The sequence below is a fragment of the Zalophus californianus genome, chromosome 5, assembly GCF_009762305.2.
Source record: "Zalophus californianus isolate mZalCal1 chromosome 5, mZalCal1.pri.v2, whole genome shotgun sequence".
Classification (NCBI taxonomy): domain Eukaryota; kingdom Metazoa; phylum Chordata; class Mammalia; order Carnivora; family Otariidae; genus Zalophus; species Zalophus californianus.
The window spans coordinates 50,941,763-50,969,234 of record NC_045599.1 but is presented as its reverse complement, the minus strand read 5'-3'; the positions used below and the strand labels follow the sequence as shown (position 1 = coordinate 50,969,234).

General features: G+C 43.0%; 1 protein-coding gene across 1 annotated transcript; it reads left to right on the top strand.

Moving 5' to 3' along the window:
• Positions 1-4,260: 4,260 nt before the first annotated feature.
• On the top strand, positions 4,261-26,341 carry CD180 (CD180 molecule). Its single transcript, XM_027607071.2, has 3 exons — positions 4,261-4,473; positions 19,638-19,804; positions 23,735-26,341. Exons 1-3 carry the CDS (start codon positions 4,384-4,386, stop codon positions 25,461-25,463), a joined length of 1,986 nt encoding a protein of 661 aa, XP_027462872.1. The 5' UTR covers positions 4,261-4,383; the 3' UTR covers positions 25,464-26,341.
• Positions 26,342-27,472: the final 1,131 nt, after the last annotated feature.

Here is a 27,472-nt window from a genome sequence, read left to right as displayed (position 1 = left end):
AGAACCATATGTGTAACCAGATGACCACAGATAATAATGAAACCTAGATTCGGGGAAATGTTGAGTTTAAAACATCCATTTTTGAATGGTTATAAACTTAAAATGCTATAACTTTTAAATCCAGTTTAAGTGGTTATAATTCCAGGGACTGGCTATTTCTGATACCAGTCATCTTGGAAAGGCGTGAATCCTGGGGCAGGAAATGCAAACTGTCCCTGGACTGGGCAAGAAGAACTCCCCCTTTCTCTGAGAACAAAGGCCAAGGAGGCCTGGGCTCTGAGATGTGCAAAGGCCTGGGGCATTTTTGTGGAGGAGAAGCGAAGTCCCGGGAACTCAGGTTCACGGACCATGTGAAGTTACGGTGCCTGCTTGGTTAATGGTGGTGGTGGTGGTGGCGGTGGCGGTGACAACAGAGCCATCAACCACAGCATAGAGACACAGGCAGTTCTGGAGCAAGACGATCAAAGGTGGCATGGCGAAGCCATCAACACAATGAGCTTGAACTCGAGCACAAGGTAAGAAGAGCCATGTCTCCTCTACAGGTGGGGAAGGGGCTCTGTCTAGCCTGGGGATGTCACAAGAGCCGCCAACTGAAAGGCAAAGGCGTAGAGCATGACGAGAAGCCTTGAGGTCTCTGTTCTAAGGGGCCCACAGGCAGCACACCAGGAAACCCTGGGAGAGAGTGGGGGAGGACCTAAAGAGGGCTTTACTTCTGGACGTCATTGCTCTGAACCTTCACGGTCTAGTAAAATAAACAAATATGGAGAAATACAACAAAAAGGCATAAAATTGATCATAAGATGCATTAGAATATTCAAGTTTAAGTAGAATTTTAGATGCAAGTAGATTTAGCCATCTGGGGGTGGGGGAGGAACCAGGAGGAAGGGCAGGCATGACCCAAAAGCAGAACAAAAACTAAATGTACAAGAGGAAAAATAAAAAAAAAAGATAGGACAGTTGTACACCACCTGGTGCCCATAAGCTGTACATGGAAATTAAGCATCTAGTTCTTCACTAAAGTTGGAAGACAGAAGCCTATTTTGGTTTGTAAACCCCTGAAAGTAGGCATATTAGCCCTTGGGTTGTAGCAAAGAAAGGGCTTGAAGAGGCAAACAGGGTATCCAAGGTATCCTAAGATCCCAAGTCACTCCTCCAGACTATAATCAAATGGAAACACGAGAAATTGAGGGCATGGGCCTCCCAGACATGAAAGCGGGCAGTTCTGGGAAGTCACCCATGAGGTGGCAGCTCACCCAATGGATGAAGTCATGGGAACATGGGGCAATAACTGCCCTGGTTACTGGTCCAAAGAGATAAATGAGTTTCTAGTGCCTTTCTCACCTTCTCCTTTCTCCTTCCTTATCTCCGCAAGAACTGGCTCTTAAAATAGGGGACGGCAGTTCCATCCCTTAAGGGCTCTGTGAATTGGTCGGGATCACAGCAATCGTGATGTCCACTGCTCCAGCCAAACCTCTCTTTGTTTTCTATTTGCCAAGAAGGGGCAAACCCACCTGGAGTAAGAAAGAGTCATTGTCAACAAATAGCAAGTATAAATCCATTTTATTGGCTCAAGCCAATCAGTTACATTAGTAAAATGGAAATCGCTGTTCTGGAAAAGTACCTTACAGATAAGCTAGTCTAACTCCATCATTTGACAGATGAGGACATTAAGACACAGAAGGACCTTCCCAGTGACTCACAAGTTAATGGCAAAGCTAGAACTAGAATCCAAGTCACTGCTTTCCTTGGGAGACCTGGAAAATATGCAGATAGACTGTAAGGGATTCGGAGGCATGCAGGTATGTAACAGTTGGAGGAACCAGAGATTTTTAACCTGGGAAGGGGATCTTTCAGAGACATCTTAACTACTGTCAAAAGCTAAAGGACCAGCAATAGATAAGGGCTTGAACTTGTTCTGTTGGCCGGAGGAAAGGAAGATCACTGGAGGGAAAATGTTAGTGTTTTGGTGGTTTAGGTTTTAAACAGTCAAAATTTGCCAAAACAATTTGTTGGGGGACAGTAAAATTTTCTGTCACCTGAAGCATTTCAGAATAGACTGGGAGGTAATGTAGTGTATATGTTTTGTCTATGGAAAGGGGTGGGGCAAAGGGTGTGGAGGAAAGAATTCAGGCATGAAAATCATTTGGATGGGGTGACCTTTAAGAGCATGTGATTCTTTACAACCTGGTACCAAATAAGGGTTTCATTCTTGCCTTTGAACTCTAAAACCTATCTTCCCATCTGTTTGCAATAGTTTAAATTTTAATCTATTTCATATTTCAGGGTATTATGCCCTGAATATTTGATTTGAATGCTGTGGCAGAAGGTCACTCATACTCATTTATTTTCTTTTACTCTTATACACTTGCAGTGAGTCTTTTGAAGCCATTATGCAAATGCATGCAAAACATATGCAAATAGTGTGGCCTCTGAAAATGACAAAATCCTATGGCCTTAACTGAGCCATCAAACCTTTCTTTAATAAGAAAAGTAATAACACCTTTTCAACGTCTCTGGGGCAGGAGACAATTTCCTGATAGTGATATTTATATGACATCGGAATTGGTTAATCAGAGGAGTAACACGTTCTTTATATTTACATAGGACTTAAAGGTTAAAAAAGCATTTTCACATGTATGCTCCTGTTTGATCCTCATAATTACCCTGTGAGGTCAGCAGAACAGGAATTGGAATTCCTGTTCTATTTTTCACATGGGAAATAGACCCAGACAAGTGACATGACTTGCCCAAGTTCATTTGGTTGGTAATCAGTGGACTTGAGGCCGAGAACTACACTCCTTCAAGACCAGAGCTCTTGCTTTAAAGACATGCCTTTAAAGTAAGGTGGGCTGTCATCAAGTTTGCTTGCACTGTGTTTTACCAAACGCATCTTTGGAGCTGCTTCTGTCATGAGGATGGCATTGGAGCGGTGAGACTAGAAAAGCCTAAATATTTGTAGCAGCCCTAGCACAATGCCTAGGCCACAGTTTCTTCAGCCCCCTCTGCCTTGCAGCGTGCTCTGACATCTCCAGGTGACGAACTGTCTTCACCCCACCTGTTCTTCACTCTTTCAGGAAGCAAAACTCTTTCTTAAATTACGGAGGGTAATAACACAGTCTCCACCATGAGACCGTGGATCTGAAGCCGTTGTCCACCATTTCCTAGTTGTGTGGCCTTAGAGAGGTCATTTAATTTCTCTAAGCATCAGTTTTTACATCTATAAAGAGGAGGAACTAACAGCACCTCTATGGTAGGACATGCGATAAGGATATAAACACAAACAAAAAACGCCCTGCCTGGTGTCTGACATATAACAGGTGCTCAATAAATAGTAGCTCCTATAATCCTTGATTAGCAGTCATAATACAGTAGTGGGAGCAGCATCTCGAGTCATTCTGAACTCTGCTGCGAAGAACCAGGCTCTGGGAAATGGAATGGGAGAACCAGAATGCCCAGCAGCCCCTCTATGCCAGGAGGCTGGAAAACAATGGCTGAGGTAGCTAAATTCAGCCCAGGGAGGAATGCCTGAACTCTGCCTTTCTTTAATCACTACCCCATCTTGCACCATGATGAGGGTAATTGCCATCCTGCTTGAAGCTATTTCTGAGAAGAAACAGAGCCAAGGCTGACATCCTTCACCCTGCTCTCCTTGCCGGACTGCCCCATATACAGTAGTGCCCCCTACTTCCCTGGGTTGGAAGAGAATAAAGGGGGGATTCCATTCCACCTCAACTGCTTTATTTGGCCTGCATCACTGGGTCAAAGGATGGATGTGTTGTCCTCCCGTACTAAGAGCAGAGGCAGGGGGAGCCAGGCAGCCTGGGCAGCCGTGGAGGGGCCTGTTCCCTCCTACTCCAGTTCGCACCTCCAGCAGGCCCCGCCACAGAACCTGATGGGCCTTCCGTCTGCCCCCACGGCATGCCGCGGCACCTCTCCCCATGGCTCACTTAGACAACTAGCGAAGCGGCTTCCTTTGTGAGGACAGCTTCCTGCCTCTACAGCCTCTCTGGGGGAAAGGGACCAGAAGCTGTTGGAGTTAGCCAAACCCGTGAAGCTGGCCTAAGTCAGTAAGTCTGGGTGACCCACCCCAGAGGGGTGGTCAACTGATACATGCTTGCCAGGAAATGCACTGGGCCATTCTGGGGCTGGGTTCTCAGCTATTTTTGGCAAGGATTGGTGGTATGCAAAAGCAACTTCCCCCTTTTTTTTTTTTTTTTTGGCACAGACCTAGCAAAAACTGAGCAATCAACATTTCTTGTTCCCCTGTCACCCTCCTGAGCACCTCTCTGCCTGCCGAATTACTGAGGCCATTACAGTTGGATTCCATTTCTCCACTTCAGGCACGGAATAAGCCCAGCAAGCTGGGGTGGCCTCATTCCGGTGATGGCTCTCCGTACCAGCTGCTTCCTGTTGGTGGTGATGTTTTCTGCAAGTTGTAAAGCCATCACCTCCTCGGATGGGATGTGCACTGAGGTGAGTCTGAACTGTTTGTCCTTAACCAGGTTAAACTGCCTGGAGATTTTGAGATTCAGCATGCAGTCCTATCTGAGCCTTGGCCTCCCAATATCCACTGTCTTTAAAAGGGTGACACAGTGTGTAAGTTTTTCTTTAGAGTGAATAAGGAGCCCAGGGGATGGGCTCAGCCAGGGGATGATCTGGGAGATTCTTCACTGGAAGAAGTGAGTGTTTTCCTCCTCGGCAAACAATTCCCTAAAAAACAATCCTGACTGGGGGCTCCTGGGTGGCTCAGTCATTAAGCGTCTGCCTTCAGCTCAGGTCATGATCCCAGGGTCCTGGGATCGAGCCCCGCATCGGGCTCCCTGCTCCATGTGAGGCCTGCTTCTCCCTCTCCCACTCCCCCTGCTTGTGTTCCCTCTCTCGCTGTGTCTCTCTGTCAAATAAATAAAATCTTTAAAAAAAAGAATGATCCTAATTGGGACATAAGACACCAGCAGGGTCTCAGGGCAAAGGACAGCCCTCCAAATGTGCTTCCAGCATGGAGGGGCTTTTTGCCCAACAACCTAGCATAAGGCCACTACCCCAAATAGTTTTCTGGTTTCCTGGAGATTAGTGAAGATGGCGTGTGCCAGGTTTTAGAGCATATAAAGATCACTCTGAATGAGTCTGGCTTTCTTCTCGCACTGGACAGCCCTCTATCTGTTTTATTAACCCACAGGAGTAACACTGGAGAATAGGGCCAGATTGCATCTTCTGTTTTGGCCCATAACAATATTTACCAACTTGTGGGACGTTCTTGGAGAGGATGGTGAGAGAAGGGAGAAGGGCCTCAGTCTCTTGCAAACTTCTAAAATGTTCCAATGTTCCTCCCACTGAGAAACTTTTCACAATTCTGGAGTCTAGAAGTCTAAGATCAAGGTGTCGGCAGGCTTAGTTTCTTCTGAGACCGCTCTCATGGGTTTGTTCTCTCTGTGTCTTCACACTGTCTTCCCTTTGACGTGTCTGTGTCCCGATTCTTCTCCTAAGGACACCGGTCATACTGTATTAGGGCCTATCCTAATGATTTCATTTTAACTAAATTACCTCTTTCAAGACTCTCTTTCCAAATAAAGTCACATTCTGGGGTACTCAGGTTAAGACATATGAATTTGGGGGCAACACAAATCAGCAAACAAAGGAACGGGTTCAAGGAAGAGGTTTTATCTAAAACCCCCAGAAGGCTACCTCCCCCTCATTCAGGCTGGAAGGTCAATTACACACAGACATGCAGGGGACATGATAAGAGGCTCGGAGTGCGGACACCACCTCCTCAGTGATCAGGGAGGTATGCCATTCACTATCTGACAACATCCTCAGGTAGGATAGTACCACAATTAAATTCCAGCTCACTGGGAAGCAAGCTCTTTTATACGCCCCCCTCTTAAGCCTACCAGTCCAACTCTTAAACCCCTGCATTGCTACAAAGCCCACGCAGCCCTCCAGAGGCCCACAAGGGAGTCCTGGGAGGCTCTGGAAAGCCCGTGGAAATACTAGACCATCTCACTTCCTATTGAGGACACTAGGTTCCAGAGTTGCCAGTTCCTTTTTGCAGGTGGCCCAGGCTTTGGCAGGGGAGAGGGGAAAGCAGCAGGGCGAGCATCCTAGGCCTTGTGCTACCTATTCCACAGCCCCCCTGACGCTCAGGTGGCAGAAGTGATGCTGAGGGCCCCGGGATCTCTGGGCCTGGCCCTATGCCGCAGCAAGAGCTTTCTTTTGGGAAAGTCAGGCGAGGCTGAAACCTTTCAATACGACAACCTCCTTGCAACTCTCCCTCCGAAAGGACCAATTTTCAATGCTTTGGAACCAATGCAATTAACATTGGATCTATACTTTCGTTTACATCCTCTATCGTGTATGAGTTTTGGTAACAGGATTCACAGACTGTTTCCTGAGCGATCACTCTCTGTGACTCCTGGGACGTTGCTAGGGGATACAAAGATGAGTGAGAGTTTGGTCCCAAGGTAAGAAGTGCTGCTGGGAAGTGCAATAAAAGTGAGAAGGATAGGAGAGGAAGCTTTGGGTTGAAGTGTTTGGCCTTTTTTCAAGTGCAGATCACCCCAATTTGCCCAGCCCTCTCGCTCACCTTACTTTCCTCTTTTGTTCTGCCCTCCAGGTTAAGCAGATTTAACCACACACTGTCTATGGGCTCCTGTGGGCCCCATTAGCTCACCAAGCCCTATCCTGAAAATAAGTCTTTTGTTTTGCTTTGTCTGGAGTTTAATAAACCTTTTACTGAAGTAAAACATACATACAGAAGGCTCCCCAACCCTAAGTGTGCAGTTCAGTGAGTTTTCACCAAAGGGAACACACGCATGTGACCGGCACACAGATCAGAAACAGCACATTCTCCGAAGGCCCTTCATGCCTCTTTGCAGTCACTAGCCCCCGGGGGCATCCAGTATTCTAACTCCCATGACCAAAGAATGATTTTTGTCTCTTTGTGAATTTTATATACAGGAGACCACATGGTATGTACTCTTCTGTGTCTGGTTTCTTTTGTTCAGCATTAAATATATGACATTTACCAAAGAGCCTGCATAGAGCAATCATTTCTTTATCGCGTATTGTATATTTTTTGTGTATTGTGGTAGTCTCTTGTATTAGTGAACCACTAATTATTCATTCATTCTACTGTTAATGGCCATTTCCCTTGTTTTCAATCTCTTGGCTATTATAGATGCTGCTGCTTTGGACATTCACATCTATGTCTCTAGAAAAGAGATGTGCAAACCTTGATTAGGTGGTGATGTATTTGGTCATAGGGTATACATGTATTTAATTTCAGTAGATATTGCCAAATGGTTTTCCAAAGGGTTGCTACCCACTTATACTCATTGGCAATGTATATGAGTTCTGATTTCTCTGTATCCTCACTAATAGCCTCACTATTGTTTAAGAATGTTAACCATGCTGCTGGATGAGTAGTGGTATTTACTGGGATTTAATTTTTATTTTCCTGATGATTAAAGTGAGTACATTTTCAACTTCACTGGCCATTTGCCTATCCTTATGTGTGTGTGCGAGGGAGAGAGGGAGAAAGAGAGAGAGAGGGAAGTGCTTCTTCTTTTGCCCATTTTCCCTTGGGTTATCAGTCTTTTAAAAATTGATTTGTAAGAGTTCTTTACGTATTGTGGACACAAGTCCTCTGTCAGATTGCAAATATCCTCTCCCACCCCATGGCTTGCCTTTCCACTCTCCTAATGATACCTTCTGATGAACAGAAGTTCTTAATTTTCATGTAGATTAATTTGTTATTGTTCCTTTATTTTCAGTGCATCTCTGTCCTGTTTAAGAAATTTTTGCCTACCCCAAGGCCATAAAGATATATCCTATGTTTTCTGAAAATATACTTTGGATTTATTTCTACTGCCAGATTTCATATTTACATCTACAACCCACCTCGAATTTTTTGTTTTGTATATGATGTGAGGTGGGAGTCAAGATGAATTTTTTAGTAAACTTTTTATTTGAAAAATATTTCAAACCCAGACAAGTTCTAAAAATGTAATGAACATCCATAAACACTCCATGTGGAATCCTCCATTGTTATTTTCTACATGTTCTCTGTGTGTGTGTGTGTGTATCATAAGTAACAAAATTAGAGCCATGACCACATATTTGGAGGCTGACAAATGTGCAAAGTCTAACTGGAGTAAGTGTTCTGTGATTTGAATTCTAGTAGCCCTTTAGATGCACTCTTGAATAATTACTTTGGGGTGTAGACACAACACCTCATTTCACATGGGCTCATCTTGGCTGTCCTGTCCCCTCCAAACTGTGGTAGGAGGCAGTCCTTTAGTCCTGCGGAGGGGTGGGCAGTGCTTAGTGGAACTTCTTGTTAAGAGAACTCCAAGTTCACAAGTTCACAGATACAAAGACTTCTGCAGAGTTGTCAACAATGACATGATATTGTGATGATTCGGAGAAAGATGACTCTCGTCTCGTGAGTGCTCAACATACATTATCTCACTGATCCTCAGAGCTGGCCCGCAAACAAGGTTATCCCCCATCTATAGTTGAGGAAAAAGAAGGCTCAGAGAACACAGTTTAGTGGTTGAGAGCTGGGATTTGCCCCCGAGCAGTCTGACTCAAGACAAAGAGGAAACGAAACGGCATATAATTGGGATGCCCTTTGCCTGGAGGTGTCAGTTTTAAGACTGGGTCCTCCTGGGAATATTTTATGTTGGGGAGCAATTATTACTCTGGGATTTGACGCAATCACACTGCTGTCTCTGGATAGAGGAATGAAAAATGGAAGGAGGGTCAATGTTTGTCATCCCAGACTCCTCATGCAAGGGGAGGAGCTAGCCGCTGTGGGTGCCAAATGCAGACGAGACATTCATTGGAGAGGTGGGAATTGGCACCTGGTGAAACTCAAAGGGTTCAAAATTAGAAAATGATTTCAACACTTTCGATAAAAGAAAATGCAGTGGGATAGCAGGAAGTTAGAGATACAGTGGAAGGCAGCAAAATAAGATCTTGATTGAAAAAATGCAAATGTATAGCTGGGAGGGAAAGGGATCGCAAACACAGAGGTTGCACTTGGAAGTCCTGCTGTGGTGAAAAGGCACAGCTCCAACAGGACGCTAGGGACAAAGTGGTTGGTGCCGGTCCCAGTGCACACGGGGTCGTGAGTAAATGCTCCCTGACTGGGAAGGTGGAGGGGGAGGCCTGGGACGGCTGCTGTGAATGCCCCGCAGCCTTGCTCAGCCCTGTATGGCTGCATGAGTTCACAGCAAAAAGGGACCCGTGTGCCATGGAACCAGCCAGGCTAGGAGAGAGAAGGTCATTTCAGACAGTGACCTGGCACTGAGGGCTAGAGAAGGAGAGCTGGTTTTATAGGAAGTGCTCATGTGGAACTCAGAGGAACCACAGGGGCTGCCTGGAGAAGCGATGAGCACGTGTCCCTGGCAGCCAGCCCTGCCCTGGGCAAAAGGGCAATGGCCACACGGTGTTCCCGTTCTGCAGCCTGTCCCTTCCTTCTCTCTTGCATTGCTGTTCCGTGGTCCCGGAATCCTGTGCTCTGCTAATCGCACTCCCACAAAGTTTTGAGATGGATCCTCACAGTAAGCAAGACACAACTTCATTCATGCAGGATTTCTGCCAAAAATGTATAACCTGCATCAAATCATGAGGAAAGATATGACCCCCAAGTGAGGGACATTCTGTAAGATATGAGGCTGTGTTCAGTAAAAAAATGAAATAAAATAGGAGAAGAAAAGATGGCGGAGGAGTAGGGGACCCTATTTCAACTGGTCCCCGGAATTGAGCTGGATATCTACCAGACCACTCTGAGCACCCATGAAACCAGCCTGAGATGTAAGAAGATCTAGATCTCTACAAACAGAATTTTGTGGGTGGTTGGTTTCAAGGTACGGATGATTCCGCAGATATCGGAGGATAAACGGCAGCGGGAGGGAGCCTGGCCATGGGGATCCTACACGGCCGGTGAGCGACAGACTCGTGCTGGGGACCCAGCACAGACTCGCAGACGGGTAGCTTTAGGGCAGCCTCTGGGGCAGAAACCCGGAGCGGGATTGCACTCGGTAGAACTGGGAGCAGCTGGTGGTTTTAGAACCTCAAAGGGCAGAGACATGCTCCAACCTAGAGGCAGGACTGGGGGCGCTGTGGAGGGGCGCACAACCCAGGCCGCTGCAGTTTATAGCAGCATGGACAGAAACGGAGACAGTGTGGCCTGGAGAGCTCACCGAAGAACAGACTGCGGTCTTTCTGCTCTGAGGCAGAGGATTGGAAACGGTCTCTTCTACTCTGAATCGCGGGAGACGCGGAAAGCCGCCAGAGAACAAAAGCCCCAAAAACCGATTCCCACAGAGCCCATCCCCCACCACAGGGGGGCAGGGCTACTCCACCCAAACAGGGTTGCCTGAGTAACAGTGCAGCAGGCCCCTCCCCCAGAAGACAGGCTGGGAAAACAAGAGGCCAGCAACCCTAAGGTCCCAAGAAAACAGGTATATCTTGCTTGGGTTCTGGTCAATAATTTGGACTCTCTACATTCCCTCAACCACCCATCAACAGAATGACTAGGAGGAGGAACCCCCAAAATAGAAAAGACTCAGAGATTATGACTTAGGCTGCAGATTTACAAATGGATTCAGATATAACCAAGATGTGGGAGATGGAATTCAGGCTAGCAACTGTGAAGACAATGGCTAGAATGGAGAATTCAATTAATGGCAACATAGAGTCTCTAAGGGCAGAAATGAAAGCTGAATTGGCAGAACTTAAAAATGCTATCAATGAGATCCAATCCAATCTAGATAATCTAACAGCTAGGGTAAGTGAGGCAGAAGAACGAATAAGTGACCTGGAAGACAATATAATGAATAAAAAGGGAAAAGAGGAGGCCAGGGAAAAACAACTCAGAATCCATGAAGCATTCCAATGTCAGAATAATTGGAATCCCGGAGGGAGTGGAGAGAGAGAGAGAGAGAGGACTAGAAGATGTATTTGAACAAGTCGTAGCTGAGAACTTCCCTAATCTGGGGAATGAAACAAACATTCGCGTCCTAGAGGGAGAGAGGATCCCTCCCAAGATCAAGGAAAATAGGCCAACACCCTGGCATGTAATAGTAAAACTTGCAAATCTTAAAACCAAGGAAACCATCCTAAGGGCAGTTAGGGGGAAGAGATTCCTTACGTACAGAGGGAGGAACATCAGAAAAACGTCAGACCTATCTGCAGAGACCCGGCAAGCCTTAAAGGGCTGGCAAGACATATTCAGCGTACTAAACGAGAAGAACATGCAGCCAAGAATACTTTATCCGGCAAGGCTGTCATTTAGAATGGATGGAGAGATGCAGAGCTTCCAAGACCGGCAGAAACTGAAAGAATATGTGACCACTAAGCCAGCCCTGCAAGAAATATTAAGGAGGGTTCTATAAAGGGAGAAAGACCCCAAGAGTGATATACAACAGAAATTTACAGGGACAGTCTATAAAAACAACGTCTTCACAGGCAACATGATGACAATTAATTCATATCTTTCAATAATCACTCTCAACGTGAATGGCCTAAATGCTCCCATAAAACGGCACAGGGTTGCAGATTGGATAAAAAGACAGGACCATCCATATGCTGTCTACAACAGACTCATTTTGAACCTAAAGGCACATCCAGATTGAAAGTGAAGGGATGGAGATCCATCTTCCATGCCAGCGGACCTCAAAAGAAAGCTGGGGTAGCAATTCTTATATCAGACAAATTAGATTTTAAACTAAAGACTGTAGTTAGAGACACAGAAGGACATTATATCATTCTTAAAGGGTCTATCCAACAAGAAGATCTAACAATTGTAAATATCTATGCCCCCAACATGGGAGCAGCCATCTACATAAGCCAACTGTTAACCAAAATAAAGAGTCATACTGATAACAATACGTTACTTGTAGGAGACCTCACAGATCATCTGAGCAGAAAATCAACAAGGAAACAGGAGCTTTGAATGATACACTAGACCAGATGGGCCTCATAGATAATATACAGAACATTCCACCCTAAAACAACAGAATACTCATTCTTCTCGAGTGCACATGGAACTTTCTCCAGAATAGACCACATAGTGGGTCACAAGTCAGGTCTCAACCAATACCAAAGGACTGAGATTATTTCCTGCATATTCTCAGACCACAATGCTTTAAAACTGGAACTCAATCACAAGAAAAAATTTGGCAGAAATTCAAACACTTGGAAGCTAAAGACCACTCTGCTCAAGAATGTTTGGGTCAACCAGGAAATCAAAGAAGAACTTAAACAATTCATGGAAACCAATGAGAATGAAAACACACCAGTCCAAAACCTATGGGATACTGCAAAGGTGGTCCTAAGGGGGAAATACATAGCCATCCAAGCCTCACTCAAAAAAATAGAAAAATCCCGAATTCACCAACTAACTCTACACCTTAAAGAACTAGAGAAAAAGCAACACACGATGCCTCTAAGACACGCATTAGTAGAGAAATAATAAAAATTAGAGCAGAGATCAATGAATTAGAAACCAGAAACACAGTAGATCAGATCAACAAAACTAGAAGTTGGTTCTTTGAAAGAATTAATAAGATCGATAAGTCACTGGCCAGACTTACCCAAAAGAAAAGAGAAAGGACGCAAATTAATAAAATTATGAGTGAAAGGGGAGAGATCACGACTAACACCAAGGAAATAGAAACAATTATTAGAAATTATCAACAACTATACGCCAATAAACTGAGCAATCTGAATGAAATGGATGCCTTCCTGGAAACCTTATAAGCTGCCAAGACTGAAACAGGAAGAAATTGACAACCCGAATAGGCCAATAACCAGTAGCGAGACTGAAGCAGTGATTAAAAACCTCCCAAAAAACAAGAGTCCAGGGCCTGATGGATTCCCTGGGGAATTCTACCACACATTCAACGAAGAAATAATACCTATTCTCCTGACGCTGTTTCAAAAAATAGAAACAGAAGGAAAACTTCCAAACTCATTCTATGAGGCCAGCATTACCTTAATCCCCAAACCAGGCAAAGACCCCATCAAAAAGGAGAATTTCAGACCAATATCCCTGTTGAATAAGGATTCCAAAATCCTCAACAAAATCCTAGCTAATAGGATCCAACAATACATCAAAAGGATCATCCACCACGACCAAGTGTGGGATTTATCCCCGGGATGCAAGGGTGGTTCAACATTCGCAAATCAATCAGTGTGATAGAACACATTAATAAGAGGAGAGAGAAGAACTATATGGTCCTCTCAATTGATGCAGAAAAAGCATTTGACAAAATACAACATCCTTTCCTGATTAAAACTCTCCAGAGTATAGGGATAGAGGGAACATTCCTCAAGTTCATAAAATCCATCTATGAAAAACCCATAGCGAATATCATCCTCAATGGGGAAAAGCTGAGAGCCTTTCCCTTAAGATCAGGAACACGTTAAGGATGCCCACTCTCGCCACTATTGTTCAACATAGTACTAGAAGTCCTGGCAACAGCAATCAGACAACAAAAAGAAATAAAAGGTATTCAGATTGGCTAAGAAGAAGTCAAACTCTCTCTTTTCGCAGACGACATGACACTTTATGTGGAAAACCCAAAAGATTCCACCCCCAAATTAATAGAACTCATACAGCAATTCAGTAATGTGGCAGGATACAAAATCAATGCACAGAAATCAGTTGCTTTCTTATACACTAACAATGCAACTGTAGAAAGAGAAATTAGAGAAACGATTCCATTTACAATAGCATCAAAAACCATAAGATACCTCGGAATAAACCTAACCAAAGAGGTAAAGGATCTATACTCTAGGAACTACAGAACACTCATGAAAGAAATTGAAGAAGACACAAAAAGATGGAAAAATATTCCATGCTGGGGCGCCTGGGTGGCTCAGTCGTTAAGCGTCTGCCTTCAGCTTGGGTCATGGTCCCAGGGTCCTGGGATCAAGCCCCTCATTGGGCTTCCTGCTCAGCCGGGAGCCTGCTTCTCCCTCTCCCACTCCCCCTGTTTATGTTCCCTCTCTCACTGTGTCTCTCTCTGTCAAATAAATAAATAAAATCTTAAAAAAAAAAGAAAGAAAAGAAAAATATTCCATGCTCATGGATTGGAAGAATAAACATTGTTAAAATGTCTATGCTACCCAGAGCAATCTATATCTTCAATGCCATCCCAATCAAAATTCTAATGACATTTTTCAAAGTGCTGGAACAAACAATCCTAAAATTTGTATGGAATCAGAAAAGACGCCGAATTGCCAAGGAAATGTTGAAAAAGAAAAACAAAGCTGGGGGCATCACGTTGCCTGATTTCAAGCAATATTACAAAGCTGTGATCACCAAGACAGCATGGTACTGGCACAATATGCCTATAAGACATATAGGCCAATGGAACAGAATAGAGAACCCAGATATGGACCCTCAACTCAAATAATCTTTGACAAAGCAGGACAAAACATGCAATGGAAAAAAGACAGTCTCTTCAATAAATGGTGCTGGGAAAATTGGACAGCCACATGCAGAAGAATGAAACTCGACCATTCTCTAACACCATACACAAAGATAAACTCAAAATGGATGAAAGACCTCAATGTGAGACAGGAATCCATCAAAATCCTAGAGGAGAACATAGACAGTAACCTCTTTGACATTGGCCACAGCAACTTCTTTCAAGATACATCTCCAAAAGCTAGTGAAACAAAAGCAAAAATGAACTTGTGGGACTTCATCAAGATTAAAAGCTTCTGCACAACAAAGGAAACAGTCAACAAAACAAAGAGGCAACCCACAGAATGGGAGAAGATATTTGCAAATGACATTACAGATAAAAGGCTGGTATCCAAGATCTATAAAGAACTTCTCGGGCGCCTGGGTGGCTCAGTTGGTTAAGCGACTGCCTTCGGCTCAGGTCATGATCCTGGAGTCCCGGGATCGAGTTCCGCATCGGGCTCCCTGCTCGGCAGGGACTCTGCTTCTCCCTCTGACCCTCTTCCCTCTCGTGCTCTCTCTCTCTCTCATTCTCTCTCTCTCAAATAAACAAATAAAATCTTAAAAAAAAAAAAAGAACTTCTCAAACTCAACACCCAAAAAACAAACAAACAAACAATCAAGTCAAAAAATGGGCAGAAGATATGAAAAGGCACTTCTCTGAAGAAGACATACAAATGGCTAACAGACACATGAAAAAATGTTCATCATCATTAGCCATCAGGGAAATTCAAATCAAAACCACACTGAGATACCACCTTATGCCAGTTAGAATGGCAAAAAATGGACAGGGAAAGAAACAATAAATGTTGGAGAGGTTGTGGAGAAAGGGGAACCATCTTACACTGTTGGTGGGAATGCAAGTTGGTACAGCCACTTCAGAAAACAGTGTGGAGGTTCCTCAAAAAGTTAAAAATAGCGCTACTCTATGACCCAGCAATTGCACTCCTAGGTATTTACCCCAAAGACACAGATGTAGTGAAAACAAGGGCCATATGCACCCCAATGTTCCTAGCAGCGATGTCCACAATAGCCAAACTGTGGAAGGAGCCAAGATGCCCTTCAACAGACGAATGGATAAAGAAGATGTGGTCCATATATACAACGGAATATCACTCAGCCATCAGAAAGGATGAATACCCAACTTTTACATCAACATGGTTGGGACTGGAGGAGATTATGCTATGTGAAATAAGTCACGCAGAGAAAGTCAGTTATCATATGGTTTCACTTATTTGTGGAACATAAGGAACAGCATGGAGGACATTAGGAGAAGGAAGGGAAGAATGAAGGGGGGGAATCGGAGGGAGAGAGGAACCATGAAAGACTATGGACTCCGGGAAACAAACAGGGTTTTAGAGGGGAGGGGGGCGGGGGGATGGGTTAGCCCGGTGGTGGGTATTAAGGAGGGCACGTACTGCATGGAGCACTGGGTGTTATATGCAAACAATGGATCGTGGAACACTACATCAAAAACTAATGATGTATTGTATGGTGACTAACATAATAAAATTTTAAAAATAAATAAATAAAATAAAATAAAAAATATACATCTATCTCAATGCCATGAGAGTCAACAAAAGGCTAAGGAATTGGCACAGACCAAAGGAGCCTAAAGAGCCATGAAAACTAAATGCAGTGTGTGAACTTGGATTAGAAAAACAAAATTAGTATAAAGGACAATATTAGGACAATTGCCAAAATGTGAATATGAACTGTATGTTGGACAATAATACCCTATCAATGTTCAATATTCTGAATTTGGTAACGGCACTGTGATTACAGAAGAGACATTCTTGTTCTCAGGAAATTTAGGGGTAAAGGGACATGATGTCTGCAATTTACTATCAATAAAAAAGAGAATGAGAATAGCCTCTGTGTGTGTGTGTGTGTGTGTGTACTCCTGCCTTAAAAAAAAAAAAACAATAACTGGGGCACCTGGCTGGCTCCGTTGGTAGAGCACGTGACTCTTGATCTCGGGGTTGTGAGTTTGAGCCCCACACTGGGTATAGAGATTACTTAAAAATAAAGTCTTTAAAAAAAAAACATAATAGACTGCAAACAATTTAATACTGCTTGAGTGATTCCAGAGCACGGGGAGCTTTGTATCACCATCCATAATAGTAGCTGTGATTGTACAGGAGTGTAAATATGAAAGTCAAAGGGGAGGGGCTGTGTGTGTGTGTGTGTGTGTGTGTGTGTGTGTGTGTGTGTGTGTGTAGCTTAGGACATTCTCCTAAATGTGCTTGATTTTTAAATTCTCTTATAAACTGCAATTCTTGTCATTTGCCTCTTTCTCCCAGGAATCAAGGGCAGAGAGTTCATTGCAGTTTATACCTAACTAGAGATTAATGTATGACACAGGCTCATGGTGGATTTCTCAATACTCTGTGGTAGTGTTATCCACTGGTTCTCAGTTTTTCACTGGGTTGAAACTGAGGTTTTCATTTATCTGTCTTTGAATTTCCTAGAAGCTCCCTCAGGCCACTGGCTCAGTAGAGCTCCTGCTGGATCCTCAACTTTCTGAATTACATTAATGCAGTAAAGTGCTTAGTAAAGCACAGAAGAGGACTAATTTAAGTGTCTTGGGCACTTATATATTCAGGAGAAGGAGGGAATCACCAGCATGGTGCCTTTTGCTAAGGAACAGAAAAGAGCAAGACGACTCGAGGGAAGGTCCCTTTCTCCAAGTGTATGTGACATCAGTTATGCCAATGGAGACCAGAAAAGAGAAATGTCTTCTCAAAGCTACTCCAAACCTTAGCAGCTACTGGGCCTAGCAACATGTGTTTTCCCCACCAGTCGGCTAAATCTAAGTTTAATTGCAAAGTGTGCATTTCAAGGGCATTAGGTGGATCTGTGGCAGTGCCCAGAGGCATTTGGGTCTCTAAAATGGGTCCGAAGAATGAATTGCAAGGAAATAAAAATAACAGCATTTTCATTAGTGACATTCATAACATTTTCACAATATAGAAGAAAACTGGTGATTTCCTGTAGATGAGCATGCTCCATGTCCCTACAAAAATGAGCACCACTATGCAGAAGTTAGAATCGAGCAGAAAGCAATTAAAACGGTGACATCTCTACAACACCAGGCTTCACAGTGAAGGAGAATGTGCTCAGTCTTCTGTTTCCTGCTAAGCGGGACTGTCTGCAACTCAGTTTGAGGACAGCTGTGAACTAGAGTCTGCTGGGGCAGGTCTTGCCCAGACCAGGACAGTCTCAGCGGGGCCGCTGGTAGGACCACTGTGTGCTGAGGGCAAAGGCAGGTCTGAAAGGGTGGATGAAATCACATGCAGTCTGACATGATGTGGGAGATGGCCCCCAGGTGCACCTTCCCGCAAATCATTTCTTTCTTTCCTAGGAGCCTCCTTGTGCGATATATACCCCATCAGACCTTCATCCTACCCCACACCCCTTCATCCTAAGGCATCATCCAGATAAATTATGGCCAACCCCTTCCCATTTTTACCTAGCTTGTCCAAGATTTGTGAGGCAGGGCATCTAACAAGTAGTGATTAGCAGACTTCTAAATACTTGACTCCCGTGGGGCACAGGATGAGGCAGTCCTCTGAGCTTACATGCATGGCTGCGCCCAAATGCTAGGGTCTGGTATCAGCAGCCTATGGTTCCAGAGATCCAAAACTGAGTCATGCTTCAAAGTTGCAAGGCCTCACGACCTATGGTCTGTGCCACACTGCTAGTTTGTTTAAACGTTGTATTAAGAAAAAAAAGTTTTTTGATGTGGTGGTCAATGATTCATTAGTTGCATATAACACCCAGTGCTCATCACATCACATGCCCTCCTTAAATATTAAGAAAATTTCTAAGCAGATACAGAAGTAGTTAGTTACAAGGAACCTCCGTGAATATGTATCTATATTCAACAATCATCAGTATTTTGCCTACTGATTTCACCTAACCACTCCTCCCCTCCTTTTTGCCCTGTTTTAAAGGAAATCCTCAACATCAAGTCATTTTATCCAGAAATACTTCAAGAGGCTTCTCAAGAGAGTAAGAACGTTGCTCTTATAATTAACAAAATTCATAATTCCTTAACATCTTCTAATATCCTGTCCTCAAAGTTTCTTGATAGTCCATAAAATGTCTTTTCCTAATGCTTTATTTGAATTAGAATCAAAACAAGGGGGCTACTGTATTGTTATTTGGTTTTACCTCTTAAAGAACTTTTATCTCTTGGTCACTTTTGACAGGAGCAATCTCCTCTTGTCCCACGCCCCTCTCTCTCTACTTCCCTAACACCATTCACAAGTCCAGAAAACAGAGTCGGTAATTCTATAGAATGCCCCACCTTCTGCATTTGGCTCACTGCTACCTTGTGGTGCTGTTTCACTTAAATCCGTCATACCATCTGTAGACTATAAGTAAAGTCTTGGATGCAAATTTAACTCTGGGGGGAGAGCGGGATGGGAAGAGGGACGAATACCTCATAAGCAGTACTGTGTACTTAATATTGTCTCACATTAGAAAGTGTGTAAGGTAGGACTGTCTTGTTTTAGTGATGCAAATGCAGAGTTGTTTGTTTTCAGACTGAAATAAAACATTTCCATGCATCCAAAATCAAAACTACGAAACAAAGTATGATCAGAGAAGTCTTCTTTCCTTCCCTGCTCCTCCATCTGGTTCCTTTCTTCCTCTTCAAGGCAATGAGTTTTGGGCTTTTTTCCATGGTTTCTTTTTGAAAATATAAGAAAGGCACAAACCTTTTTTTACAGAAAAGGTAGCACAGAATATGCAACATACTACATACCATATACCATGTACTACATACCATACATGCACATTCTGTACCTGGCTTTTTACACCTTACAGTGTACCTGGATATCACTCCATATCAGCATGTGGAGATCTTACTCATTCTGTTTTCATTTGCAGACAGTTCCATCTTGCGAATGTACTGTATTTCATTCAACAAGTCCTATATGGATGAATAATCTGGTTATTGCCTATCTTTTGGTATTACAAAAATTGCTAAAGTAAATAATCTTCTGCATGCGTCACTTTGTGCCTTTGCAGGTATATATTTGGTAAAGATTGCTGGAAGTGGGATTGCTGCTCAAAGGATAAAATATATGTAATTTTGCTAGTCGATCAAATTACCAACTCTGACATGAATTTACATTGTTTCTCTCATCAGAAAGAAGCCAACAACACATATAACTGTGAAAATTTAGGTCTCACAGAAGTTCCCAATACGTTACCAAATACAACAGAATTTTTGGAATTCGGCTTTAATTTCTTGCCTACACTTGAAAATACAACTTTCAGCAGACTCGTAAGTCTTATCTTCTTGGACTTAACCAGGTATGTATCTGAGTTCCTTGTCTGTAGTTGATGTTTTACTTATGTAATAACACAGCTTGCATTCAAATTGTTTCCAGGATCTTCTTTTGGGAGCACAGGGACACTCTGTCTATCCTGCATGTTTACTCTTTCCCATGAAATGTTTTTATGCAGGTGAAATGTAATATTTAAAAAACCCAGTCAGTGGAGAGAAAAGTGGATTATTTTCAAACTAGATTGCATCAGCAGTGTTAAGAGGTTCTAAGGAATACTGATTAAAAAAAAAAAAACTGAAAACAAATCTTGTATTAAATCAGATGCCATAGTTTATTCTTGGGTGAGGACATTTTAAGAAAAATTTACAGGAGAAACACATAAGCTACTCACTTTTTCCTCCTCTAAATTGAGAACAGAGTTCCATTATTTCATTTTAGAAGCTGAATCAGGATTCCAAAGGCTGAACCAGTGTTTGTGAACCAATGGGCAGAAGTATCACAAGAAAATAAGGGAAGAAAACAGAAGGGAAATACAGCCTGCGTGTGTGTGTGCATGTGTGTGTGCGTGCGTGTGTGTGCATGTGTGTGTAAGACGGGAAAGGGCTTTGCATGTGGATGGGGTCTGCCTCCCTTGCAGCAGCTCTATTTCTTTGGTGGTTCAACTTGAGCTTCTGCAGAGTGGCAGAGCATTCACATCCCTACAACTATTTCAACTCTATAACCACCCCTGGGAGGTAGGCATGCTGAATATCACCGTCCAACTCATGTTCAATGAGGAAATGGAGGCTCAAGGAGATTTTGTGAGTTTGCTTAGGGTCACAGAGTAAGGGAACTGGGACTCTGCTCTCCTGAGTCCCAGTCCAGAGGCCCCCAGGGTACCCCAGGCCACCTCCACAGCCAAGATTCCACAGGCTGCCTGCCCACACTTCACTGAGACAAAGCCTTGCCCTTTCAGACAGGGACAGAGGTAAGTCTACTACCTACCCATTGTGCCCTTGAGACATTTACTTTCTCTCTACTTTACCATTTCTCATTTTTAGATGGAATGAGTTTGACCACATTTCTAACGACTGCCTGGGGCCGGGAGAGCTTTTCCAGCTAGAGGACCCTAGGTTTCCTCTTCTGTTATTTTCAAACGGTGATACAACTATGACCTCGTACTTTCTAAACTCCCTCTCCTTAGCTCCCCGAGCCCCTGCCTCTTACCTGGCCACCAGTCAGACACTATTTTTATTACTTTAGCAGCTACTGTTTCTTTAGCTTTACCAACATGTTTTCTGTTTTCTTTGCTCATTCTTCATCTTGCTTTTCAGACTTTCTCTTGGAACGATTTTCCTTTTTTCCTGAAGTAGATATCTGACAATTTCTTTCGTGAAAGTCTGTTAGCAGTAAACTCCCTTGGTTTTTGTTTTGTTTTTCCAAAAATGTATTTCCCGCATGATTCTGAGTTGGTAGGTGTTTTTCTCGGCCCATTGATGCTGCCGTTCCATTCTCCCCTTGTCACTGTTAAGACAGTCACCTGTCTATGTAATCACTGCACACACACATGTAATCTTTCCTCTCTGGGTGTTTCCAGTAGTTTCTCTTTGTCTTGGGCACTCTGTAATATCACTGTGCTGCACTGTGTACATCGTTGGGCTCCTTGAATCTGCAAACGGTGACTTTCATCAATTCTAAAATATTCCGGCCATTATTTGTTTGCAACTTGGTTTGCTCCCATTCACTCTTTCATCTCCTCTGATTCTCTGATTCATATTGCAGCTTCTCATCCATCCTCCGTATATGTCAATATGCCCTTTTTGTTTTCTGCCTCTTTGGTGGTTTGGACTATATTCTAAGTAATATTTTCACATCTACTTTTAGTCCATTAGTATCCTCTTCAGCTGTGTCTAATCTCTTGTATAAACTGTCCTTGGTCTTTCAATTTCATTAACTTCCTATTTCAGTAAATTTCAGTGACTTCATTTTACAAATATATCACAGCAGTTTTAATAAATTTTTCCTTCATCATATTATTGGTTCACACTGTTTCCTTTAAACATATCAAACACATGTTTGATAGAAATATATTTATTATATATTCTGATAACATATATCAGGTATCTCACATATTCTTTATAAATCATATATATATTATCAGATATACCTCATAATTCTAGTATCTGCTGTTTGTTTTAACCTGATTCTGTAGAACATTTTTTAAAAGGATTTATATATTTGCTTAAGAGAGAAAGCATGAGCAGGAGGGGCAGAGGGAGAGGGAGAGAGAACCTCAAGCAGACTCACGCTGAGCGCAGAGCCCGACACAGGACTCCATGCCATGAACCTGAGATCGCAACCTGAGCCGAAACCAAGAGTTTGATGCTTAAGTGCCTGCACCACCCAGGCCCCCCGTAGAACACTTTTTTAACTGACTTTGACTAATTAATTCCCTTATGTGTTCAGTGAAATGTTACTTTGAGCTCATTTATCATTTGAAACTTGATGTAGATCTTTGTTTAAAATACTTTCCTGGAATTAGACAATGGTATAATGGCTACAGAAAATAAGCCTACATTTTTTTGGAGATGCATAATGAAATATGTATAGGATATCTAGGATCCAATTTAAAATAATTCAGGAGGGAGAGGTAGGAACAGAAGAAGCAAAGAAGTATATATGGCAAAATCTCGAGAACTATTGCAACTGTGTGATAAATGAAAGTCTATTGTACTATGATCTTTACTTTTATGTAAATTTGAAGGTTTTTCATATTAAAAGTTAATTAAGTAGGTACATTACTCCCGAAGAAATTTCTGTTTACTTCTGCCAATTACCTGAAGTCACTATCATTCCAGAGCCACTTGAAACTCAATTTTCTCCAGAGGCTTCTTTTGGGTGGTCCACAGAGGGAACGTCAGCTCGGGCCACGGTCCTCATGAATAGAAGCTTATGGGTAGAGACTCTCAGAGGAGACCTCTCTCATTATTGTTGTTGTTCCATCCAGAGCTATGGCCAAGAAAAACACGTATCCTCAAGGTCATCCTCTATGACTTTTTTTTTTTAAGGTCATCCACTGAAAGGATCCCTTTTGAGGGTCTTGGCGGTTGGCAGGTTTTTGATAGGACCTCTTACTCTGCTTGGACCCCAACCTTTGTCTCCTGCCATCGTGCATGTGGCTTATTACAACTCGGGCTCTAGGCCACCAAGGACTGGCAGACATTGGCAGATATGACAAAGCTAGCTCTAGGGCTCACTTGCTCCTAGGGATTCCAACTTCTTTTTCTAAGGGAATTAGAATTCTAAGGAATTCCCTTATTGATCTCCAGGGGAGTTCTGTGTGTGCGTGTGTGTGTGTGTGTGTGTGTGCGCGCGTGCGCGCGTACATGCTCGCACCTGTGTGTGCATGCATAATCCAGTATTTTCAGATGATTCAATACCAGGATGAAAACTCTAGTGTTCCATATTTCCATGGAGCATTTTCATATGTATCATTTGACTAACAGCTGTTCCACAAAGTACTCATCATTTCTATACTTTATAGCTACAACAAAAGAGGTTGAGATAAGTTGTGATTTGCCCAGAATGACAGAGATACATATATCATATATCATATGTTATATATTATACATTATATATAACATGCTGTAAATTACTTAAAATAGTAAATAGTTGGATTTTGCCTACACTCAAACCGCTAACTGTTCCTTAGATTCTAAACACAAACCTCAGAGAGTTCAATCCAAAGGGGTAAGATACCTGGAAAAAATTCTAAATTAGAGTTTTCAGAATTGAGGTTAGCCAATTAATTCAACAGATCATCTGTTGGTACTGAAGAAAGTTTTTTGTGTTTTATTTCAAGTAACAATGTATACTGTTTTTACTAAACACAAAAGATGGCTTTGTTAATGTAGGTCACTGTGATAGTTTTTCTTTTTTCCAATTAATTACTGTTAAATGTTATTACCTTTTCAAGGTGCCAGATCAACTGGGTACATGAAGACACTTTTCAAAACCATCATCAGTTGAACACAATTGTGTTGACTGGAAATCCCCTGATATTCATGGCAGAAACATCTCTTAATGGGCCCAAGTCGCTGAAGCATCTTTTCTTAATCCAAACAGGAATATCCAATCTTGAGTTTATCCCAATGCACAATCTGGAAAACTTGGAAAGCTTGCATCTAGGAAGCAACCATATTTCCTCCATTAAGTTCCCAGAAAACTTCCCAACCCGGAATCTGAAAGTTCTGGATTTTCAGAATAATGCTATTCACTACCTCTCTAGTGAAGACATGCATGTTCTGGAACAGGCCACCAACCTAAGCCTTAATTTCAATGGCAATGACATTAAAGGCATCGAGCCTGGAGCTTTCCATTCAAACATCTTCCAAAGTTTGAAATTTGGAGGGACTCTTAACTTGTCTGTTGTATTAAAAGGTCTACAGAACTCTACTACTCAGTCTCTCTGGCTGGGGTCATATGAAGACACTGATGACCAAGACCTTACGTCAGCCATGTTTGATGGACTTTGTGACATATCTGTTGAAAGCATCAATCTACAGAAGCACTATATCTCTGATATCTCATCTGCCACATTTCGGTGCTTCACTCAACTCCAGGAATTGGATCTGACGGCAAATCACTTAAATGAGTTACCCTCTGGGATTGAGGGGATGAAGGCTCTCAAGAAATTAGTTCTCAATGTAAATAGTTTTGACCAATTGTGTCAAATCAATGCTGCCAGTTTTCCATCCCTTACAGACCTCTCTGTCAAAGGCAACATAAGGAAACTTGACCTCGGTGCTGGGTGTTTGGAAAAACTAGAAAATCTTCAGAAACTTGATTTAAGCCACAGTGATATAGAGGCTTCTGACTGCTGCAATCTTCAGCTCAAAAACCTGGCCCTCTTACAGTACCTAAACCTGAGCTACAATGAGCCTCTCGGTCTCCGGAGTCAGGCGTTCAAAGAATGTCCTCGGCTAGAAGGTCTAGATTTGGCATTTACCCACTTGTACATTAAGGGTCCACAAAGTCCTTTCCAAAACCTCCATCTCCTACAGGTTCTGAATCTTTCTCACTGTCTCCTGGATACCAGCAATCAGCACTTTCTAACAGGCCTGGTGGATCTCCGCCATCTAAATTTACAGGGGAATCACTTTCAGGATAGGAGTATCTCAAAGACCAACCTACTTCAGACCTTGAGCAGCTTGGAGATTCTTATTTTATCCTCCTGTGACCTCCTCTTCATAGACAAGCAAGCATTCCAGAGCCTTAGGAAATTGAGTCATGTTGACTTAAGCTACAACAGCCTGACGGGCAATAGCATTGATGCTCTTAGTCATCTTCAGGGAATCTACCTCAATATGGCCGCCAATAACATCCACATCATCCCATCTCATCTCCTCCCCACCTTGTCCCAGCAGAGCACCATTAATTTAAGTCACAATCCCCTGGACTGCACTTGTTCAAATATTCATTTTGTAACATGGTACAAAGAAAACCTGCAGAAATTTGAGGGCTCAGAGGACACCAAGTGTGCAAACCCCCCATCTTTAAGAGGAGTTAAGCTGTCTGATGTCAAACTGTCTTGTGGGATTACGGCCACGGGCATTTTCTTTCTTGTAGTATTTTTATTCTTGGTTGCCATTCTGCTCATTTTTTCAGTTAAATTCCTTCTGAGATGGAAATACCAACACATTTAATGCTGAAGGTTTCTAGAGATGGCAAGTCAATGTGTTCAGTGAGAATGCCCCAAGTAAACTGTTGTCTGTTCCTTTTCGGTCTGTCAGACTTTTCGGACTGGTTCCTGCAGCTGGGCAGGGATTCGTTGTGCTTTTCTGAGTCCAAGAGCTAATGAACCTTCCTGGAACTTAAACTGACTAGGGCTGGGGGCGCCCAACCACAGCTGTGAGAGACCCAGAGCCATTCCTTCACATGGAAGGTGGTTGGAGGACCCATGGCAGGGAAAGGCCAGGAGAAGAATGCACTAGGAGGCCATCTCCCTTCCACTTGTGGGCACCCCTCGAAGCAGCTCCTACCCTGACCCTAAAAGATGATCAACTCTTCCCACTAAGCAGTGCTGACAGCCCCAGCCCAAACTCTGTCTCCCACAGCTTGGACATCGTGCTTGGCTCTGAGTCCTCAGTAAGGCAGTCATTTGAAAAACGTGTTGAGGATAAAGTCTCAAAGCTTATTTTAAATGAAAAAGGGGATACACGGTGAATTTAAAAGAAGAGGCCGAGAAATGAATCTTGACATCAAATTGACTTCACTAATCTCCTTAATCCTTAGGTTCCTAAGGCCTCTACAAAGCCGCTAGGGCGCAAATAGCTACCAAAAAAAAAAAAAAAAAAGGCACCCACCAGCCCCCATCCCCCAAGGTCTAGGAGTTTAGCTACATTGGCCCCCCTCTCTTCAGAATCATGGAAGCACCTTCTACCTATCTGGGGTGTTTGCTCTTACATTACAAATCCTACCTTATGCACGGGCCGTGGTCCAAATGCTCTTCTCATTTGGATGCCTGGTCCTTAGAAGCTTCTCTCCCGCAGAAACTATGAAATAAATGGTGGTTTGGTTCCCAGGCCAGCTCTCAAAAGTCTGTTCACCTGGGACAACAATTGAGACAGCACATTTCTGTTGAAAGCCAGTGGAAGAAAACATTGCTTGTACGTTAGCTGTCCAGAACACAATAAGCTGGCTTACTGAGTTTCCGGTGAGGCTGGGGGTGTCAGCAATGGTTATACCAGTGGAAAAGAGAGGACGAGACCATTGAATGTAGAGAGATGGAAAGGCCAGGGAAGGGGGAAAGTGTTATGACTTAGGCCTTACAAGGCACAAAGGGTCACACTCATGTGGGGCTTGATCTTCTGCAGTCTCGACGGCAGATAAGATTGGAACCTCTTGTCCTCAGGTGTTGCATATATATGGCCTTAAGTTCCATAATGAATTTTAGGCTAGAGGTGGTAACTTAGAGTTATGAAAATCTGATAGGCTATCAAAATCAAATTAACTTTCATATCCAATCAGAATTGGTTAGCCCTTCAGATGAGGGCATAAGAATGGGACATATTAACAGAGTGGAAACGTGGGGAGCAGCCTCCCTTTACCTCTGTATCCCCAAGCACAGCAAGAAAGACAGGAAATAGTGAAGAAATGCCACAAACCTCTACTGCAAACGCTCCGCTAGCCTTAGGGGGATTTTTTTTTGTGTGGTCCTAGATGGGAAGCCAAGTTTTCTCAGAAGTTCTTGGTTAAGAGCACAAGGTGGGGGCTAAGGTAAAGTGAGAGAGGCACTTGCCTTGGGTGCAAAATTTAAGGGGGAAACAAAAAACTCATTTTTAATGCAGTATTTTAAAAAACTTTTTTAATGCAGTATTGTAAAAACTTTCACGAAAGAAATACATGGTAAATAAAATATCGACATTCTTAAAAACAGGATCCATAATAACAGTCCCATGCTGAACCATATTAAAGAGCCTGAGGCAAAAGGAAAAATCAGTAATACTGATGCTGCCTTTACTTAAAATTTTGATATTTTGTTCATGGTTGATAATTTGCATCAGTTTTTTTTTTTTATTTAATGTTGCATTAAAATATTACCTTCATTACTGAGTTCTTTGGTGCCCCCTTAAATTTAGCACCCAGGGTGGGTGTCTCACTGGCCTCACCCTGTTCCCACCTTGAGGAATGCTAAGAAGTAGGGATTCTCAGC

Bases quoted from the DNA above. Each gene is read 5' to 3' on its own strand.
- CD180 (XM_027607071.2), top strand. From the start codon at position 4,384: ATGGCTCTCCGTACCAGCTGCTTCCTGTTGGTGGTGATGTTTTCTGCA. The intron at 4,474-19,637 runs GTGAGTCTGAAC...TTCTCTCATCAG, and splicing joins CGGATGGGATGTGCACTGAG to AAAGAAGCCAACAACACATA. The intron at 19,805-23,734 runs GTATGTATCTGA...TACCTTTTCAAG, and splicing joins ATCTTCTTGGACTTAACCAG to GTGCCAGATCAACTGGGTAC.